Genomic DNA, 21,188 nt, shown 5'->3' on the forward strand with positions numbered 1-21,188 from the left:
AATAATATTTGCTGTTTTTATTATGGTGCTGGTAATAATGAGATTATATTCTTTACCTTTTTGATCTCTTTGGGTTAAAAGTGGATTTGTGTATTTGTATTCAGTCTGGCATGTTGCCTATTGACAGCTTACTTTAAGTATGGTGTTTGGGTATACTGGTAAATTATATTAACATTAAACAGTATGCTTCCCCTGGACATAGAGGTGAAAATAATGTAGATTTAAAAAAAAATCAGACCCTGAAGAGAGAGTCAGAAGATCTTGTTTCTTGTGTTATTCTGTTCTTTTTTTTTTTTTTTTTTTTTTCAACGTTTTTTATTTATTTTTTTTTTGGGACAGAGAGAGACAGAGCATGAACAGGGGAGGGGCAGAGAGAGAGGGAGACACAGAATCTGAAACAGGCTCCAGGCTCCAAGCCATCAGCCCAGAGCCTGACGCGGGGCTCGAACTCACAGACCGCGAGATCGTGACCTGGCTGAAGTCGGACGCTTAACCGACTGCGCCACCCAGGCGCCCCGTGTTATTCTGTTCTTAAATAGCTCTGCAGTTTTGAGCAAATTGTGAATTTTTCCAGGAAATAAAGGGCTTAGACCAGATGCTTGTTCGTATTCCATCCGGCTTCAGAATATAATGGCTCTTGACCATTAACTTCAGGATAGTTAAGGGAGGATATTTATAGGGTTTCAGAACTTAGGCTGGGTGATTTTAAGGCAGATCTTACAAGATGAGGAATTGGTTGGGATTGAGCAGAGTTGATGGCATTATAACTTTGGATTGGTTATTACAGTGATTCAAAGTCTTGAAGCAAACCTCAGTGAGCAAGATATATTAATTGGTTCATAGTCTTACCTTCTAGAGATTGTTTTTTCCTAAAGGTTGTATTTTTCTGTAGAGCTGGATTTTCCTAAGACAACAAGCTGCCATTTGGTTTTGATCCCCTCTTTCCCTCCTCTATCTTGTTTTTTACAAGATGGAGTTACTACTTCCTTAGAGCCTTGGGTCTCTTTAAAATGGAGACTCTCATTCAGCAGGTCTAAGATGGAGCCTGAGAGTGCAATTCTAACGTGTTTCCAGGCAAGGTCCTGCTGCTGGTGGTTAGATTACCATTTGAGGAGCAAAAGTCTACAAAGGACCATACTTGCTGAGCAGAGTTCTTTGTAGCATCTTCATCTCTTCTCTGCCTTGCATTGTAGACTCTAGATTGTGGGCTCTGAATTAGGCATCCTCATGTTCCCAATCTTGAACTTTGTCTTTGGATAAATATGTCATTATCAGCATCCCTGATTCCCAGTGGGCACAACTCCATAGTTCCTATGTGTGACCAGGGCTTGTTTCTGTAGCCTCCTTTCACTACTATGGCTCTCTGCCTCTACCAGTTTTATGGTCTACTTCAGTCTCTGACCTCTGCCTGGATTTACCTGGACCAAGTCCTTTTACTAAGCTGAGCTGGAGCATTTGAGTTGCTAGTTCAGGGCTCTCATTTTGAGGCTATTTCTATACATTAAAACATAAGCCAAATTTTCTAACAGATATTATTGAAAATGGGTATTACTCACATTTCCTTCTAGTTTCTTTATCACACATGATTTCAGTGACCAAATTTTGTGATCCTTTCTATGTCCAGGGGTTCATGTAGTCTCCATTTCAAAAGACAACCCTGTTCAGGATGTAATGACCCCCTCCATTTTTAGAGAGTTGTCTAGCCAATTGAATGGAAATGAGAGGAATAATTGGTCAGCACTGGAAGTTAGGCTGATTTTTTTCCCCCACAGTCCAGTTTGTTTTCTAAAAGTATTTGTTTGAGAAACCGAAGTGCTGACTGTTTGAAGATCTTTGTGGAAGCCCCTGATGGTGGTGGTCATTTTGCAGGCAGGGGTGGGAAGTGAGAAGGATCTGGCTTCTCATATCTCAGGAAGCTTATCATTTAGCTTTGTCTCCCCACGGAAAGCATGCTTTCTTGGATGTTTGACACTTGGCCCTGAATTAGACTTGGAGGTTGGTAGTGACTTATTATTGAAATTAAGATGAGCTCAATAGTCATGCTTCAGAAATAATTATTCATTTTGGTTATAAAATTTTATTGAATACCTGTTAGCATCACTCCTATGTAGCAGAGGATAATATTTCAGTGGGGCATTTCTCCCTCTTCTACCCTAAGTAATGCTTTTTCCTCTGGTTTAGTGAAAGTGATATCTTGGTTTTCTATAGTTCCTGCATAAATACATAGGTACTAAACTACATATAGCACCCCAAGGGTACTTTAATATCACATTTACAGTTCAAATTCCACTCAGTTATCTTTTTGCCATTTCTTAAAGGTTATTTTTTATGTAAATTGATGATTTAGAATCACTGTATGGAGCATTCATCCTTGCATCAATCAAGATGCAATCAAGAGAGACCTCTCTTTTACTTGACTGAACTTTGGGGTTTAACTTTATTCCCTAAAGAGTAAAAGTTGGCTTGTAAAAGATATGGCTTGGATTCCATACAAGAATGTTCAGTCAGTTAGTGATTTTATTGCAGGTGGGTCTTAACAGAAGGCAGTTCATTGACACAGACTCTTTGGACAGCCTTGGAGCAAATCACCAAAGACTGAGGATATACTGTAGGAAGTAACAGTGCTATCTCTGTGCTGCTTTACTTGGCCAGTTATCTAAACTTCAAATTAACTAGCTTTCATTATCTACAACTCTATACTGTCTTTTAGTAGTACTTCTACTTTTATTCTGGTTGTGAATGTTTTTGTTACTATGGTAAGCTTACTTGGCTAATTCATAGTTTATAATGATTTTTTTAAATTAACATTCCAGACTTCTCTATTCACGCCTGTTGTACAAAGTGTTATCAGGGCAGTTTTTACTTAGTGGTAATAACATTCATATTAAATGCATTTCTGAACTTTGCCAAGACTAGAAATACAGACCAGGCTTCATCAAAATGTAAATGATAAAGGGAATTGGTTCAGTCCCACTTTTCTAAGTACTGAATGGCTTGAAATTATAATGTCTTTCAGACTTGTGTATAATAACTTATGATGTAGCATAATGTCTAGTATCACATGCTTTTATCACTATGGTAACAGAAGACATAATAAAGCTAAATATTTCTTGTAAAGATTGGGAATGGTGTATAGTGAAGTTCTTTTTCCTTCTCTGTATAATTCAATTAATGTTGAACTAAAGCTCTATTATTTAAGTCTTAGAAGTTTGGAATTTATTATTTTTACTTATAGTATAAGTATGAAATAATGCCTCTGGGTTTCTCTTGAGAAATCTTATATATCCAGATTGGCATTATCTTTTATAAAGTGACCCACTTGTAAGGCTATATACATTTATTCTAGTGACCAAACCATTTTTTAGTCGTATCCTTTTATGATTTCATTCAGATCCTCCTTTATGAGCAATAGAAGAACAAAAGAGTAGAACAAGTTGAATTACTTTATGGTCACACCTTAGGTAATTGATAAGTGGGTCTTACCTAACTTCTTCTACCCTGACACATCATCTCATTCATTACAGTTGATTATGAGTAAATTTTGGCAAATATTAGATATCAGAAGATATTAATTTCATTGTTCATTAAATATTTATTGAGTGCTTACTGTATGCCAAGCACTGTTGGCACTGACGTTATAACAGTAAAAGAAACAACCACTGTTGAGAAAACTTTACAACTTGTGCACTTCTGAATGCATCGTTTTCCATAGAGAGGAGTTCCAAAAACTTTTAAAAAGATTAGAATTGTTGGAATATAGCTATAACCTCACAGAAATTATACAAGTTCATGGTACATTATGGGAAGATATTCTTCTAGACTATAAATAAGAAAGGAAAATGAAATCGCTAATTGAGTGATTGGTATTCATAAGGTCAACACATGAAACATCAACTGGATTTAATATCCTTAAATAGATTTTATAGGTTGTGCTCCTTTTATAAAGGTCACTGGAAGAACTTAATACCTTTTTATTAAAAATAAAATGGGAATAGTAGAATGGCCTTTTCGCATCTTATTTGGGTAAGTTGAACAGGCAAATTTTATTTCGTTTTTATAAAGTTGTGTTATTTCATATTTACCATTTCATATTTTACATTTAAAATGTTTCTTATCTAACTCACCATGAGAAACATACAGACATAAAAAGTTGAGGGTTCAAATGAACTGTGATCGTATTGGGGTTAAGTAAAAATATATATGTATGTATATGTACATATTATTTTGGAGCAAGCTCATAATTTTGAGGTTTCATTGTATAGGGAGAAGAGTACACATACAGTTTGTCTTCAGAGAGCCCTGTGTTCAGATTCACACTGCCAATTAATGATTTCTTTGTAACTCAATTTCATGCCAACCTCGGAGCTTTGTCAGATGATGAAATAGGACAATGTATATAAAGTATCTTATATAATGCAGAGTAGTAAGCGTTCAAAATTTCGCATTTAAATTTTTTTTAATGTTTATTTATCTTTGAGGGAGAAAAGAGAGAGTGTGAGCAGGGGGAGGGGCAGAGAGAGAGGGAGACACAGAATCCAAAGCAGTCTCCAAGCTCTGAGCTGTCAGCACAGAGCCCAACGCGGGGCTTGAACTCACAAACCATGAGATCATGACCTGAGCTGAAGTCAGACACTTAACCAACTGAGCTACCCAGGCACCCCATCCATTTCTCATTTTAAAAAATTATGCAGGTAGTAAATGAATACCATCTTATGTAATATTTAGACAATCAGAAATATAGAGTAAAAATCACTGTCCCCTACCCAGTAGTAACATTTTTAACAGTTCGGTGTGTATCCGTTTTAGGCATTTTAAAGTTCTTAGTTATCTTTATGTATATTTACATTTGTAAACATCACACATGTATAGTTATTTTTGGTTAGTTTTGCAACATGTAGTATCATACTGTAAATCTTATCCTGTGATGTTACTTTTTCCCACTATTTGTTTAGTGTTTCATGATATGTCAATAGATTCTACCTTATTCTTTTAACTGTTTCAAGGTACTTCATTGAAGTGTCATAATTTACTCATTCCCACCCATGGGGTATGTTTATTCCTTAATATTTTAAATTTATGCACATGATGGAACTTAACAGTAAAGAAAATCATGGTTGAAGTTTTGTTTCTTTGTTTTGCAAGGAGATATTGGTCATCTTGAAGGTGCTTGAAGTGTGTAGCCATGTATGGTATATTTAAATCTTTTAACTGTGCAGTATTCATTCTAAAGTTAGTAAGACAAGTTTTCCAATTTGTCTAATTATGGAAGTCTGAAGAAGTTGGACATAATCATTAAATCAGAGGATGTGGATGGGGCAGTAACAGGAGATAGGGTAGCTTGTGAGAATAAAGTAAAAGTAGTCATCAAAAATTTCATGAAACACATTTTTGTCAGCTTCTCTCCTTTTCCTTCCTTCCTACCAAACCTTACTGCCATCTACTACTAACTAGGTGTGGTCTCTGTCATTGATCTGCTTCCAGTATAGTATAACACATTAATCAAATAGTGTAAGTAAAATGTATCGTGAAAAGGAAGAGCTATGATTAAAGTATTTTCAATGTGTTATAAGAATGTAGAAGATGGAACAATTAACTCTGTGGGAATTCAAGAAGGTCTCTTTCTGATCATGTGATTCACCTAGTTCAATTTAATAAATATTTATTGAGTACCTCTTAGTACTATTATCAGGGATATAGAGTTGAGAATGTATTGGAGTAACTTATCCCTTCTGCAGTAGTATATAGTATACTTCTAGTTTTTATCATTGGAGGAGTAAAATAATTTAAAGATGAAGAAATCATCATCCGAAGTTAATGATGTAACTTAAATTTCAAAGTTTCTTGAAAATATATTGTATCTCATAAAGATTTATATAGAATAAATGTATAGATTATTGTACTCTGAGAACTCTTGCTATCTTAGGAGCTCAAAAATTAATGTTTTAGTAATTTACTGATAAACCACAGATTTTTATCAGTAATTCACTGATAAAACACAATGGTTTGCATATACTTATGCATATCTGAGTACAAAGAATATATAAATCTTATGGAGAGTATGGAACTATTTGACCCTCTAAAAAGGCAGGGTCTTCAGATTCTGCTTAGTTCTTAATTTGTGTAACATGTTAACTCAGGGATTTTGGTTTTGTTTGTTTTTTTTTTTTTTTTACTATTTTATTTTATTTATTTTTTTGCACTACATCAGTGTATAAAAGTATTTATTCAATATATGAAATTTATTGTCAAATTGGATTCCATACAATACCAAGTGCTCATCCCAAAAGGTGCCCTCCTCAATACCTATCACCCACCCTCCCCTCCCTCCCACCCCCCATCAACCCTCAGTTTGTTCTCAGTTTTTTTTTCAATATTTGAAATTTATTGTCAAATTGGTTTCCATACAACACGCAGTGCTCATCCCATAAGGTGTGCTCCTCAATACCCATCACCTCCCCTCCCCTCCCTCCCATCCCCCATCAACCCTGAGTTTGTTCTCAGTTTTTAAGAGTCTCTTATGCTTTGGTTCTCTCCCATCTAACCTCTTTTTTTTTTTTTTTCTTCCCCTCCCCCATGGGTTTCTGTTAAGTTTCTCAATATCCACACAAGAGTGAAAACATATGGTATCTGTCTTTCTCTGTATGGCTTATTTCACTTAGCATCACACTCTCCAGTTCCATCCACGTTGCTACAAAGGGCCATATTTCATTCTTTCTCATTGCCATGTAGTACTCCATTGTGTATATAAACCACAATTTCTTTATCCATTCATCAGTTGATGGACATTTAGGCTCTTTCCATAATTTGGCTATTGTTGAGAGTGCTGCTATAAACATTGGGGTACAAGTGCCCCTATGCATCAGTACTCCTGTATCCCTTGAGTAAATTCCTAGCAGTGCTATTGCTGGGTCATAGGGTAGGTCTATTTTTAATTTTCTGAGGAACCTCCACACTGTTTTCCAGAGTGGCTGCACCAATTTGCATTCCCACCAACAGTGCAAGAGGGTTCCCGTTTCTCCACATCCTCTCCAGCATCTATAGTCTCCTGATTTGTTCATTTTGGCCACTCTGACTGGCGTGAGGTGATATCTGAGTGTGGTTTTGATTTGTATTTCCCTGATGAGGAGTGACGTTGAGCATCTTTTCATGTGCCTGTTGGCCATCCGGATGTCTTCTTTAGAGAAGTGTCTTTTCATGTTTTCTGCCCATTTCTTCACTGGGTTATTTGTTTTTCGGGTGTTGGAGTTTGGTGAGCTCTTTATAGATTTTGGATACTAGCCCTTTGTCCGATATGTCATTTGCAAATATCTTTTCCCATTCCGTTGGTTGCCTTTTAGTTTTGTTGGTGGTTTCCTTTGCTATGCAGAAGCTTTTTATCTTCATAAGGTCCCAGTAATTCATTTTTGCTTTTAATTCCCTTGCCTTTGGGGATGTGTCGAGTAAGAAATTGCTACGGCTGAGGTCAGAGAGGTCTTTTCCTGCTTTCTCCTCTAGGGTTTTGATGGTTTCCTGTCTCACATTCAGGTCCTTTATCCATTTTGAGTTTATTTTTGTGACTGGTGTAAGAAAGTGGTCTAGTTTCATCCTTCTGCATGTTGCTGTCCAGTTCTCCCAGCACCATTTGTTAAAGACTGTCTTTTTTCCATTGGATAGTCTTTCCTGCTTTGTCAAAGATTAGTTGGCCATATGTTTGTGGGTCTAGTTCTGGGGTTTCTATTCTATTCCATTGGTCTATGTGTCTGTTTTTGTGCCAATACCATGCTGTCTTGATGATGACAGCTTTGTAGTAGAGGCTAAAGTCTGGGATTGTGATGCCTCCCGCTTTGGTCTTCTTCAAAATTACTTTGGCTATCCGGGGCCTTTTGTGGTTCCATATGAATTTTAGGATTGCTTGTTCTAGTTTTGAGAAGAATGCTGGTGCAATTTTGATTGGGATTACATTGAATGTGTAGATAGCTTTGGGTAGTATTGACATTTTGACAATATTTATTCTTCCAATCCATAAGCACGGAGTGTCTTTCCATTTCTCTATACCTTCTTCAATTTCCTTCATAAGCTTTCTATAGTTTTCAGCATACAGATCTTGTACATCTTTGGTTAGATTTATCCCCAGGTATTTTATGCTTCTTGATGCAATTGTGAATGGGATCAGTTTCTTTATTTGTCTTTCTGTTGCTTCATTATTAGTGTATAAGAATGCAACTGATTTCTGTACATCGATTTTGTATCCTGCAACTTTGCTAAATTCATGTATCAATTCTAGCAGACTTTTGGTGGAGTCTATCGGATTTTCCATGTATAGTATCATGTCATCTGCAAAAAGCGAAAGCTTGACTTCATCTTTGCCAATTTTGATGCCTTTGATTTCTTTTTGTTGTCTGATTGCTGATGCTAGAACTTCCAACACTATCTTAAACAACAGTGGTGAGAGTGGGCATCCCTGTCGTGTTCCTGATCTCAGGGAAATAGCTCTCAGTTTTTCCCCATTGAGGATGATGTTAGCTGTGGGTTTTTCATAAATGGCTTTCATGATGTTTAAGTATGTTCCTTCTATCCCGACTTTCTCAAGAGTTTTTATTAAGAAAGGGTGCTGAATTTTGTCAAAGGCCTTTTCTGCATCGATGAACAGGATCATACGGTTCTTATCTTTTCTTTATTAATGTGATGTATCACGTTGATTGATTTGTGAATATTGAACCAGCCCTGCATCCCAGGAATGAATCCCACTTGATCATGGTGAATAATTCTTTTTATATGCTGTTGAATTCGATTTGCTAGTATCTTATTGAGAATTTTTGCATCCATATTCATCAGGGATATTGGCCTGTAGTTCTCTTTTTTTACTGGGTCTCTGTCTGGTTTAGGAATCAAAGTAATGCTGGCTTCATAGAATGAGTCTGGAAGTTTTCCTTCCCTTTCTATTTTTTGGAATAGCTTGAGAAGGATAGGTATTATCTCTGCTTTAAACGTCTGGTAGAACTTCCCTGGGAAGCCATCTGGTCCTGGACTCTTATTTGTCAGGAGATTTTTGATGACTGATTCAATTTTTTCGCTAGTTATGGGTCTGTTCAAGCTTTCTATTTCCTCCTGATTGAGTTTTGGAAGCTTGTGGATGTTTAGGAATTTGTCCATTTCTTCCAGGTTGTCCAAATTGTTGGCATATAATTTTTCATAGTATTCCCTGATAATTGCTTGTATCTCTGAGGGATTGGTTGTAATCATTCCATTTTCATTCATGATTTTATCTATTTGGGTCATCTCCCTTTCCTTTTTGAGAAGCCTGGCTGAGGTTTGTCAATTTTGTTTATTTTTTCAAAAAACCAACTCTTGGTTTCGTTGATCTGCTGTACAGTTTTTTTAGATTCTCTATTGTTTATTTCTGCTCTGATCTTTATTATTTCTCTTCTTCTGCTGGGTTTAGGCTGTGTTTGCTGTTCTGCTTCTATTTCCTTTAGGTGTGCTGTTAGATTTTGTATTTGGGATTTTTCTTGTTTCTTGAGATAGGCCTGGACTGCAATGTATTTTCCTCTCAGGACTGCCTTCGCTGCATCCCAAAGCGTTTGGATTGTTGCATTTTCATTTTCATTTGTTTCCAAATATTTTTCAATTTCTTCTCTAATTGCCTGGTTGACCCACTCATTCTTTAGTAGGGTATTCTTTAACCTCCATGCTTTTGGAGGTTTTCCAGACGTTTTCCTGTGGTTGATTTCAAGCTTCATAGCATTGTGGTCTGAAAGTGTGCATGGTAGGATCTCAATTCTTGTATACTTATGAAGGGCTGTTTTGTGACCAAGTATGTGATCTATCTTGGAGAATGTTCCATGTGCACTCGAGAAGAAAGTATATTCAGTTGCTTTGGGATGCAGAGTTCTAAATATATCTGTCAAGTCCATCTGATCCAATGTATCATTCAGGGCCCTTGTTTCTTTATTGACTGTGTGTCTAGATGATCTATCCATTTCTGTAAGTGGAGTGTTAAAGTCCCCTGCAATTACCACATTGTTATCAATAAGGTTCCTTATGTTTATGAGTAATAGTTTTATATATTTGTGGGCTCCCGTATTCTGCGCATAGACATTTATAATTGTTAGCTCTTCCTGATGGATAGACCCTGTAATTATTATATAATGCCCTTCTTCATCTCTTGTTACAGCCTTTAATTTAAAGTGTAGTTTGTTTGATATAAGTGTGGCTACTCCAGCTTTCTTTTGGCTTCCAGTAGCATGATAAATAGTTCTCCATCCCCTCACTCTCAATCTAAAGGTGTCCTCAGGTCTAAAATGAGTCTCTTGTAGACAGCAAATAGATGGGTCTTGTTTTTTTATCCATTCTGATACCTAAGTCTTTTGGTTGGCGCATTTAATCCATTTACATTCAGTGTTATTATAGAAAGATATGGGTTTAGAGTCATTGTGATGTCTGTATGTTTTATGTTTGTAGCGATGTCTCTGGTACTTTGTCTCCCAGGATCCCCCTTAGGATCTCTTGTAGGGCTGGTTTAGTGGTGACGAATTCCTTCAGTTTTTGTTTGTTTGGGAAGACCTTTATCTCTCCTTCTATTCTAAATGACAGACTTGCTGGATAAAGGATTCTCGGCTGCATATTTTTTCTGCTCAACACCTTGAAGATCTCCTGCCAATCCTTTCTGGCCTGCCAAGTTTCAAAAGAGAGATCAGTCACGAGTCTTATAGGTCTCCCTTTATATGTTAGGGAATGTTTATCCCTTTCTGCTTTCAGAATTTTCTCTTTATCCTTGTATTTTGCCAGTTTCACTATGATATGTCGTGTAGAAGATCGATTCAAGTTCCTTCTGAAGGGAGTTCTCTGTGCCTCTTGGATTTCAATGCCTTTTTCCTTCCCTAGTTCAGGGAAGTTCTCAGCTATTATTTCTTCAAGTACACCTTCAGCACCTTTCCCTCTCTCTTCCTCCTCTGGGATACCAATTATGTGTATATTATTTCTTTTTAGTGTATCACTTAGTTCTCTAATATTCCCCTCATACTCCTGGATTTTTTTATATCTCTTTTTCTCAGCTTCCTCTTTTTCCATAATTTTATCTTCTAGTTCACATATTCTCTCCTCTGCCTCTTCAATCCGAGCCGTGGTCATTTCCATTTTATTTTGCATCTCGTTTAAAGTGTGTTTCAGCTCCTCCTGACTGTTCCTTAGTCCCTTGATCTCTGTAGCAATAGATTCTCTGCTGTCCTCTATACTCTTTTCAAGCCCAGCGATTAATTTATGACTATTATTCTAAATTCACTTTCTGTTATATTATTCAAATCCTTTTTGATCAGTTCATTAGCTGTTGTTATTTCCTAGAGATTCTTTTGAGGGGAATTTTCCATGTGGTCATTTTGGATAGTTCCTAGAGTGGTGCGGACCTGCAGGGCACTTCCCCTGTGCTGTGGTGTATAACTGGAGTTGGTGGGCGGGGCCGCAGTCAGACCTGATGTCTGCCCCCAGCCCACCGCTGGGGCCACAGTCAGACTGGTGTGTGCCTTCTCTTCCCCTCTCCTAGGGGCGGGATTCACTGTGGGGTGGTGTGGCCCGTCTGGACTACTTGCACACTGCCATGCTTGTGGTGCTGGTGTTGTGGCGTATTAGCTGGGGTGGGTAGGCAAGGTGCACGGGGGCAGGAGGGGCAGGCTTAGCTCGCTTCTCCTTAGGTGATCCACTTCAGAAGGGGCCCTATGACAGCGGGAGGGAGTCAGACCCGCTGCTCCAGTGGTGGCTCTGCAGAATTACAGCGTTGGGTGTTTGCCCGGAGCAAGCAAGTTCCCTGGCAAGAACTGGTTCCCTTTGGGATTTTGGCTGGGGGATGGGCGAGGGAGATGGCGCTGGCAGCGCCTTTGTTTCCCGCCAAACTGAGCTCTGTCCTCCCGGGGCTCAGCAAGTCTCCCTCCATTTTTCCTCCAGCCTTTCCGCTTTCCGAGCAGAGCTGTTAACTTATGACCTCCCAGATGCTAAGTCACTCTTGCTGTTGGAACACACTCTGTCCAGCCCCTCCGCTTTTGCAAGCCAGACTCGGGGCCTCTGCTTGGCCGGTGGGCTGCCCCTCCGCCCCGGCTCCCTCCCGCCAGTTCGTGCAGGGCGCACCGCCTCTCAGCCCTTCCTACCCTCTTCCATGGGCCTCTCGTCTGCGGTTGGCTCCAGAGACTCCGTTCTGCTAGTCTTCTGGTGGTTTTCTGGGTTATTTAGGCAGGTGTAGGTGGAATCTAAGTGATCAGCAGGACGCGCGGTGAGCCCAGAGTCCTCCTATGCTGCCATCTTCTGCCGGTCCCCCCAAATATTACTACTTAAATGTTTATTTATTTTTGAGAGAAAGAAAGAGAGAGAAGAGACCATCCCAAGCAGGCTCTGTGCTGCAAGCACAGAGCCCAATGCAAAGGGCTCAAACTCACCAACCCTGGACATCAGGACCTCAGGGATTTTGGTTTTTTACTGCTTCTTTGTACATACTTTCTTATTAGTTTATTAGCCTCTACTTCACAGGCTTCAAAAACTACTCCTTAGGCTTTCAGATACTTGTTACTAACTGAAAAATCACAACTTTTAACATGTCCTCTATCTATAAAATTAGTTGCTTATGGTAAATTAGCTAAGGCAGGAGCAGATTCTAAAGTTGGAATCATTAGAACAGGTACATTTCAGCTTGCTCTATTTCCAAAGTAGACAATCAATCAATAATAAAATGCAGAAAGAAGATACTGATTGATTCTTTCCTTGGGCTAGGATTCTACTCACAAATTTGTGTATTTTTCTGCTAGAATCCAAGACCCAAAGAAAAATGAAAGTATGCTGTTTATGTTTTAACTTTGTGTCAATATTCAGTACCGAATGCTACGTAAAATACTTAAAAAAATCTGTATATGTTCCCTGAGGCAGTGATATTTTTAGAGACATGAATGCAATTACACAAAAATCTGACTTGTTTAAGCTGTTTGCAAATATTGTTTGTTCATGTTAGGTTTGAAATCTTGCATAAAATTGTAACTGTGAGAAAGTATAAGTAGGCCACATGCTACATTATCAGACACTAGAGTTTTTATATAGCTTTTGAAAATTAAGTTATATTATTTCAAGAAGAAATGGTCTGTTTGCATCCCATAACTTGAGATGGTCTCTGCTTATAATTTGGGATGAATGGACCTTTCTATTCAGTATTCTGTAACCAAAAAAAAAAAAAAAAAAAAAAAAAAAAATTAGACCAATTTGATCTTTTTAAAATTCCGGGCCTCACTATTTACTTTAAAAGCACTTTAGAAAACAAATTCCCAGTGGATCAAAATTTCCCTAAATGGGAGATTTATTATAAAAAGCTTAGAAGAAAGTTGAGGCAACTATGTAACCTAGAGATTGTCAAAACCATTTTTAATTTATTATTTTTAAGTTCTTATTTAAATTTCTGTTAACATGTAGTGTAATATTAATTTCAGGTGTACAGTATAGTTCAATAGTTTAGTACAATAATATTCAACATTTCTATAGAACACCTGGTGCTCATCACAAGTGTACTCCTTAATCCCCATTATCTGTTTAACCCATCCTCCCACCCTTCTCCCTCTGGTAACCACCAGTTTGTTCTCCATAGTTAAGAGTCTGTTTCTTGGTTTGCCTTTCTCTCTCTCTCTCTCTTTTTTCTCCTTTGCTTATTTTGTCAAAAACCTTTTTAAACAGAAAGGAAAACTAGAACCAAGTGAGGAAAGATAGATATATTTAACTATTGAAAGTTTTTTATATTGTAGTATTGGTATACTAACGAAAACTCAGGGGATAATATTTGAAATGAAGTAGCAAAATAGCAAAATATTAAATAGCTTTTAGAAATTGATGACAAAAACACTAACAAAGCAGTAGCAAATGGCAATAGGATGTATGCAATTTCTAGAAGAGCAAATCCAAATGGCCAATCTGTAAATATTTTTCAAACTCACTAATTGTATGAGAAATGAAAAACAAAAGTGAGATAACTACTTTGTTTTTATCAGATTGGAAAAACTTTTAAAAGTAAGGAGCATTTATATCTAGTAGACATGTGAATTGTTTTAGCCTTTAAAAAAATGCAATTTGCCATTATTTTGTAAAAAGTACACTTATTGCTTAATTTAGTACTTCTGGGAATTAGAGGTGAGTAAACTTCTTTTATAAAGGGCAAGATGGTAAAAATTTTAGGCCTTTGCAGACCATTTGTTTTTTGTCACAACTACTCAAATCTACATGACATCGCTGAATGCAGAGTTGGAAAGACATGTGTTGTAACATGCTATTATATGGTATTTCCACGGTACAGATCTGTAGGTATAAGTCAATTCAAGAGCATATATCATAGTAAAATGTAAAACTAGGAAGTGATGAATTTTGAATACTTATTACCTTTGTTTTAATAATTATTCATCTATAAGCTTTTATAATTTAATTTTCATTTATGTGTTTCATAACCAGCTCCCAAAATTCCTGAAACTTTAACAGTTAACTCTTTTCAGCCAGCATTAATTGGTTCTAGCATACTACTGGCTATATCTGTGTACACATAAGGATGTTTTGCAGGATTGTTTATGATGGCAAAAATAGAAAAGTATATACTTCTTGATAGGGGAATAACTGAATAAATTATACTGTGTCAATACCCTGGAATATATAGCAGTCAAAGAAACAATCATTGCCTTTTTTGATTTCCATGTGTGTTGTCAAATGGGAGGAGCAGGAAGCAAGGAAGGGTCTATTTCATGACCCCAGTTTTATAAAACAAGCGACAAAAGACTTCCTTCATTGATGCATATATATTTTTTAGATAAATATGGAAAAAGTATGTTTACATGGGAATGAGGACAGAAGAGGGCAAGAGGTGAGGTAAGGGAGCAAAGGGCTAGTGTCCATGATAAAAAAAGCATGTATGTTATGAGTCCATGTGTAAATTTTGTGTATGTTTATATATATTGCTTAAAGAAATGCCTGAAAGGAATGTACCAAAATGTTAATGATCCTTGTTTTAGGGTGAGGAATGTTAGATATTTTTTTAATCTGAAAAGAAATTATTTTAATTGAGGGAGAAAATCAGAATCCTATAGGCTTTCTAAAGATTTAGGTTTATAATAAAATTCTCTCTCTTGTGAAAGATCATACTTGGATCAGTGTTCAATAAAATTTACCCTGTTAGATATATATCTTTTCATGTGTATCACTTAAAAAAACAAACAAACCCCTTGGTATGTAGTATCTTATTTCATAAGACCTTGTATCAGCTTTAGAGCTGTGATAGTGTATCTGCAAATTTGTATATATGTTTATGACTTCATGTTTAGTTGTTTTCTTCATTTTCAGATGGCAGTGCATTGTTTGAAATTGCTTTTATTTTCAAAGATTGCAAGATAGAAGTTTCCTGTTCCCTCAGCCCCACAGGGATGCTGAATTTTCCTATCCTTTGTTTTTTAAGGAACCCACACTCTAACTCATATTACTCTTCTTCAAAACTTTATCTTACCTTTCCTACTAATCTGTGGGTCCTGGTGGCCTACTGGATATATGGTCCAGAGTTTTATGCATACAATGCATATATTAATTGAGAACAAATAATGGTATTTATCTTCTTCATCTATCACCATACATGGAGAAATGATAAAGTTAGTTAAGGGTTCACCAAAGCCTTGATTAATAACATTTTTGTATGTACAGTATTAAAGGGCTTTCAATCATATAATGAAAGATTGTATGCCCAAATAATAGAGTATTGAAATTGTTTTGGTTTGCTTATCCGCTTTCCACCTTGACTTCCCTTTTGAGTCCTCATTTTTATTCTTTTAGTGTTTGCTACTTGAATTACCAGTTCTGTCTTGTGATTGCTTAAGAGCCTCTTCCATAACACTTAGAAACCTTGTTGGTGTTTTATAGTGCCAAATTCAGAAAGTTTGTAGCTTTGTTAAGGTTATGCGCATTCTTGGTATTGTTTTTGTCTCATGGAAATTTCTTAGGAAATTCCTTGTTTAATCTCTTAAATAAAATAACCCTTCCTCTTACGTGATAAAACTGGAATATTACTCTGCCTCTTGTATTATTGTTCTTTGTCAGTGAATATCTTTGGTAGTAATGTGCTCTGAAATGAGACTAGATTGTATTTTTCTAATACCAAGAGAATTGTCAGCTAAAAAATCAGATTGACATGTTTAAACTCATTTTACAAATTGGAGAAATGATAATTTTTATTTTACTTTGTGATGTTTAAATATAGGCATAATACAAATGGGAAAAACATGAAAAGGAAAAATTTACATCGAAAAGCTTCGTTTCGTTTTGAACTCTAAACATTTAATGGTGTTTTCTGTTATTTTGCATCTTTCTCATTGTCTTTGGGAATTCATGCTCTATTGATTGCTTTCTCCACATTTTTATTTGCATTGAACCTTTTCAGGCTAATTCTTGTTTAAAATGTTACCATTGATTACTTTTCCTTTGACTTCAGATTTTTGGTACTGTTTGCCATAAATTGTGTGGAACATCCTTGTTTAATTTTATGCATTTACTTCAGAAGCAATACAATGGTGATTATTAAAATGTTAACATTTATTTAGGTATTTATTTTTTACCCTAAAATCCATTAAAACAATCTTTCAAAATAAACTCACAAGTATTATGGTAGATACAACGGTGGATTTCAATTTTGCATATTCTATTTCAAGTTTTATTCACATGCACATGTATTGTTTATGTAATGAAAGTACACGTAACTTCTGGTGATGTTATTTTTCTTATATAAAGCAAAATATTAGCTCTTCTAATAATAGAGCTCTAAAAAAAAATGGAAATATCATTCATCCACAATCCTTCCACCCAGCAAAGGTGTCTTCTTTAATCTTTTTATATATGTACCCCAATTTACAACTTGTGATGATTTGTACCTGATTTTATTTTATTAATTGTTGTATGAACTTCACTGAGAGTGTGTAAACTCCTAGAGCTTAGCACCTAATGTGTAAGCAGTAGCCATATTATTTTTTTTTCCCAGCTGCCAGGCTGCCTGTATACTTAACACCTACCCAGAGCTATTGAATGCAGGGAGGCAGAGGGCATGGCCAAGCCCTGACCTCTTGTGCAGGAGTCCTGAAGCTTTCTTGTCTGTGTTGATAGGCCTTCCCATTCTTACCTATGGGGCAATTCTGGTTGGTGTCATTGTGAAGATTCTTTTTTAGAAATTCTCTTCACTCAGAGGAAGTCATTTTATATTGCTGATTTTATGCACAAATCATCGTTCTTTCCAACATAAGTTAATGAGATTATTGCCTTAATATATAGATCCTTTCATTACTTCCTTGTTTATTATCTCCCTAAACATAAAGGGATTCCAAATACCTTGGCTTTATACTAGCATACTGGACATTGCAATTTTAATTTTCTTTAAAAAAAAGATTCTTAATGCATGCCAACACATCCCTCACCCCCAGGTAAATTTTAGGGCCACTCTTGTGCTGTGTGGTTGGATTATATGATGTACGTTACCTGAATCCAGTTGTGGATTCGTTGTGACCTTGAGATGTTTATAATTTGAGTGCTTTTAACAAAGAATGAGAGATAGTACTTAGTCTGATGGCTGAAGGTTCAGAGGTCTTCCTTTCAGTGAGCAGTTGAGAATGTGCACCAGTCAAGTGAACAATTTGCTGTATCTATTTTGTGGCAAATTATCATAATTATTGGGTATTCTGCAGCTTCTGAGCAGTATGCTCTGTTAATACCTTGGAGTAGTTTTCATGGATGAGAAGTAGAAATGGTTTCTGCTTTAGTACAGATAATATGGCATGAGTTTTATCTAACGAGGAGTAAGTAGAGTCTTCAGAATTTTAGTATGAAAACTCTCTGAATATTCATGGAGTGGATGACTTTGGAGCATGTCAGTATTATCTTTTTTCTTGAGATTTTGGGGGTATGATCATTTGGCAGAAAATTGCTTGATCATGAGCATGAAGAATAAGGTTTGGATTTTAAGGCATTTAAGTAGATATTTCTCAAAGGGAACTGAAATTATTGACCTAGGGACTATCACATAAGTATTAGTGGTATTCGGGTTGTTGGGACCAGTATATATATGAATTAGCTATAGTAACTGCCAGGTGTTGGGGGGTTGGGGGTGTTCCCATAACATTTGGAACCCTTCTGTACTTGTCTCAAGGGCAATTTCTTCTCTCTCCTTCCCCTACCAAACATTTGACCAGTAATATAATGTGTTAGTTCACATATAAAAATGAAAATTAGATTGCTAAGTAGTGCTTTTTCATTTATTTAGAAGTTTTGTTTATCTTGGTGAAAATGACTGAATTTGATGGGTTTTTCATTTTTCTTTTAGGCTCCGTTTATGAACCTCTGAAAAGCATTAATCTTCCGAGACCTGATAATGAAACTCTGTGGGATAAATTGGATCATTATTACAGAATTGGTAAGGAATACTTGAGGAAAACATGTCCTTAGGTAGTTATGATTAGTATTTACTCTACCTTATATTGCATATGTTACGTGCATGATGATGATCTCTCATTTGGATGTGGGGATAGTTTCATTGCTTAGGCAGCTATATATTCCAATTGGATCTTGACCCTGGGACTATAAAAGATTTTCAGCACATCATATCTGTCCCTTGAATAATTTTAAAACTGTCACCAGTGTCCTCTGTGTCTTTTTACTCTCTTAAACTTTACTAGATTTGAGAACTGGAGGCTGTTTCTTCATTACTACCTACATAAAGATTTTGTAAAAGTATTCCTTGCTTACTCATTTACCCATACATGGTTTCTAAGTAGTCCTAAACCTTTTATATCTATTACTAATTCTTTGGGATACAAAAGATAATCTCAGGTTACTATTACTAATATTAAGTACCTGTTATATTTGTTGTTGTTTTGTTTTGCCAAGAACAGCCTGGCAAATTTTGCTTTTTAATGTGAGTAAGCAATTTTGAGATATGTATGCATGGGACTCCTCTTGGTTCATCAGACTGTAAGTTAGAAAAGCCTATTAATTTTTGCCAGTTTGCTTCTTGTGCCATTTATGTGGCCTTGTATGGCAAATAATATAAAATTTAATTTATTTATTTCTCTAAGATAAGGATTTTTTTTGTTGTTGCTGTTTGTGTTAACTTCATATAAAACCTTAATTCATCTTATTTTAGTTAAAATTCTAGAATATGTTCTTATGTGGCCCTTTTATTATCATTGTAGCCATAACTAGATGAAGAAATGTAAATACCTTTTTAAAGAAATGTCAGTTGTTTACTTGAGACTTTAAGGACCAATTCTTTCCTCTGGGAAAAATGATAAATACCCTGACATTCTAAAAGAAATGGTAATGATAATGTCAGGTTTGTCTGAGAAAAAGAAGAAAGTTAATTCTTTAATCTCTGTGAAGGAGAAGAATGCTTTGGACCTTTGAAAAACTGTCCTAAAAGTAGTTGACATACGTCAGTCTAGATTAGAGTAATTTAATGCATTTTGGTGAAAATCATTTATATTTAGGAATAAAATCACTTTTAGGAAATATAGTTTTAGTGTGTGTATTTTTATATTTTAGGATTCTTATAAAAGGTAATAAAACATTAATGTCAGACTTTTTTTTAAGTAAAATGTTCTCAAAATAATTATTTACTTGTTTTCATGTCATATGAGAATGGGATTTGGTTTTGAAATGATAAACATATCTCTAGCCTGTATAGTATAATATGTAAAATGAATATATTTCTCAGAAGTCTAGGCACAAATTAGTCATCATGGAAAATAGGATTCTGGTTTATTTAGCAGTGGAGCTGGCTTTGGATTTACCCATTAATGCCACTCTATGTTGTACATTTGTTTTGTTTCCCTATTGAACTTCTGTTGAAAACAATAATAAAAAGATATTGATCTTTTTTTTTTCTGTATCTGATGTTATAACACTTACTGACATTAAGTATGATATGCTAAAAGCTTTTTAATTGCTAATTAGCTGACTCCTATCCTCAAAAGTAGAAATACCCTTCCTGCAGAGTGGATTCCCACTTGTGCTGGAGTGACTTACATGAAGTAATTTCTGCATTCTAAAAAGTTGTATACTATTGGTATGTTTAGGAACAACAGAATTATCAGCAGTAGGATGAGGAAACGAAAGAGGATTGAGATCTTCAGCCCAAGGGAAATGGATGGCTGTACAGTTCATTCTTTTTCTTGTCTTCCATTCCAGTGAAGTCAACGTTGCTGCTATATCAAAGTCCAACCACAGGTCTCTTTCCCACTAAAACTTGCGGTGATGATCAGAAGGCAAAAATCCAAGACAGTCTTTACTGTGCTGCTGGGGCCTGGGCTTTGGCTCTTGCATACAGGTAAGCTGGTGTGTGCTCTTCTAGTAACTGTAAGTCTGGATAATAGGGTTTTGTTGGCCCACGTTGAACTGAGCATCTATATTTTGGCTCTGCTGATGACTCATTGTGTGTGATCTGTGACTGCTCAAGGCCTCTAAACAAATTTTAAGTTTTCCTAAGGATTTACACCAGACTAGTTCTAACAGTTTAATGACCTTGTGATCAAAATTTTTTTCAGCTGTTAGGTTTTTAAATCATCATTACTTTTTGGCAGAATTATCTGCTCATTCTCTTTGAGTTATTTGCTTTCAATCAGAAGGATTAATGGTTGATTGAATTTTGCAGATGATAAAACTGGGGCCCAGGTAGTTAACAGATTTTTCCAAAAATACACAACTAGTTAATGATAGAGCCAGGGCCAGGACACCCCCCACTGCACCCCACCCCACTCTAGTTTAGTTTTTTTTCCCCATGCAATTCATGGAGATATTTATCACTTGTTAAATCTGGTTGTAAATCAAATAATTATTTTATAAAGTTAAAAAAAATCCCTTTACAATACAAAATATCTTCTTATTTTGTAATATATGGAAAACATTCAGTGTGTGTGTCCTGACTCACCATCAGAGATAAACATTTTAACCATTGTTAAGATTAGGTTTCTGAATATTAATTTTCTGAAAGTGAAACATATGCATGTACTTCTGATTTGAAAATTGTATCTTTCACGTGAACATGAGTCCTCTGTTGAAAATTATTGATGTGTTGCACTTAGAAAATCAAATACTGAGATAATATGAAGTAATGGCGTTTAGCACACTTGTTTGCTAATGTCACTACAAGCATTTCCTAACATTCTATGTGAGCACAGTACAGT

At 36.0% G+C, this 21,188-nt stretch overlaps 1 protein-coding gene across 7 annotated transcripts in view; it reads left to right on the top strand.

Annotated features, from left to right (window-relative positions):
- Positions 1–21,188, top strand: part of PHKB (phosphorylase kinase regulatory subunit beta) — a 258,715-nt gene that overhangs the window by 24,027 nt on the left and 213,500 nt on the right. For 6 of the 7 annotated variants that reach the window (XM_049620920.1, XM_049620912.1, XM_049620914.1 and 3 more), the window contains 2 exons: positions 18,332–18,421; positions 20,194–20,332. In XM_049620920.1, the coding sequence (XP_049476877.1) occupies positions 18,332–18,421; positions 20,194–20,332 (229 nt within the window). Of the gene's footprint in view, positions 1–18,331; positions 18,422–20,193; positions 20,333–21,188 lie in introns of those variants that run through there. The other variant, XM_049620918.1, reaches the window with a different exon arrangement.

This window comes from Panthera uncia (assembly GCF_023721935.1).
Source record: "Panthera uncia isolate 11264 chromosome E2 unlocalized genomic scaffold, Puncia_PCG_1.0 HiC_scaffold_19, whole genome shotgun sequence".
NCBI classification, from domain to species: Eukaryota; Metazoa; Chordata; class Mammalia; order Carnivora; family Felidae; genus Panthera; species Panthera uncia.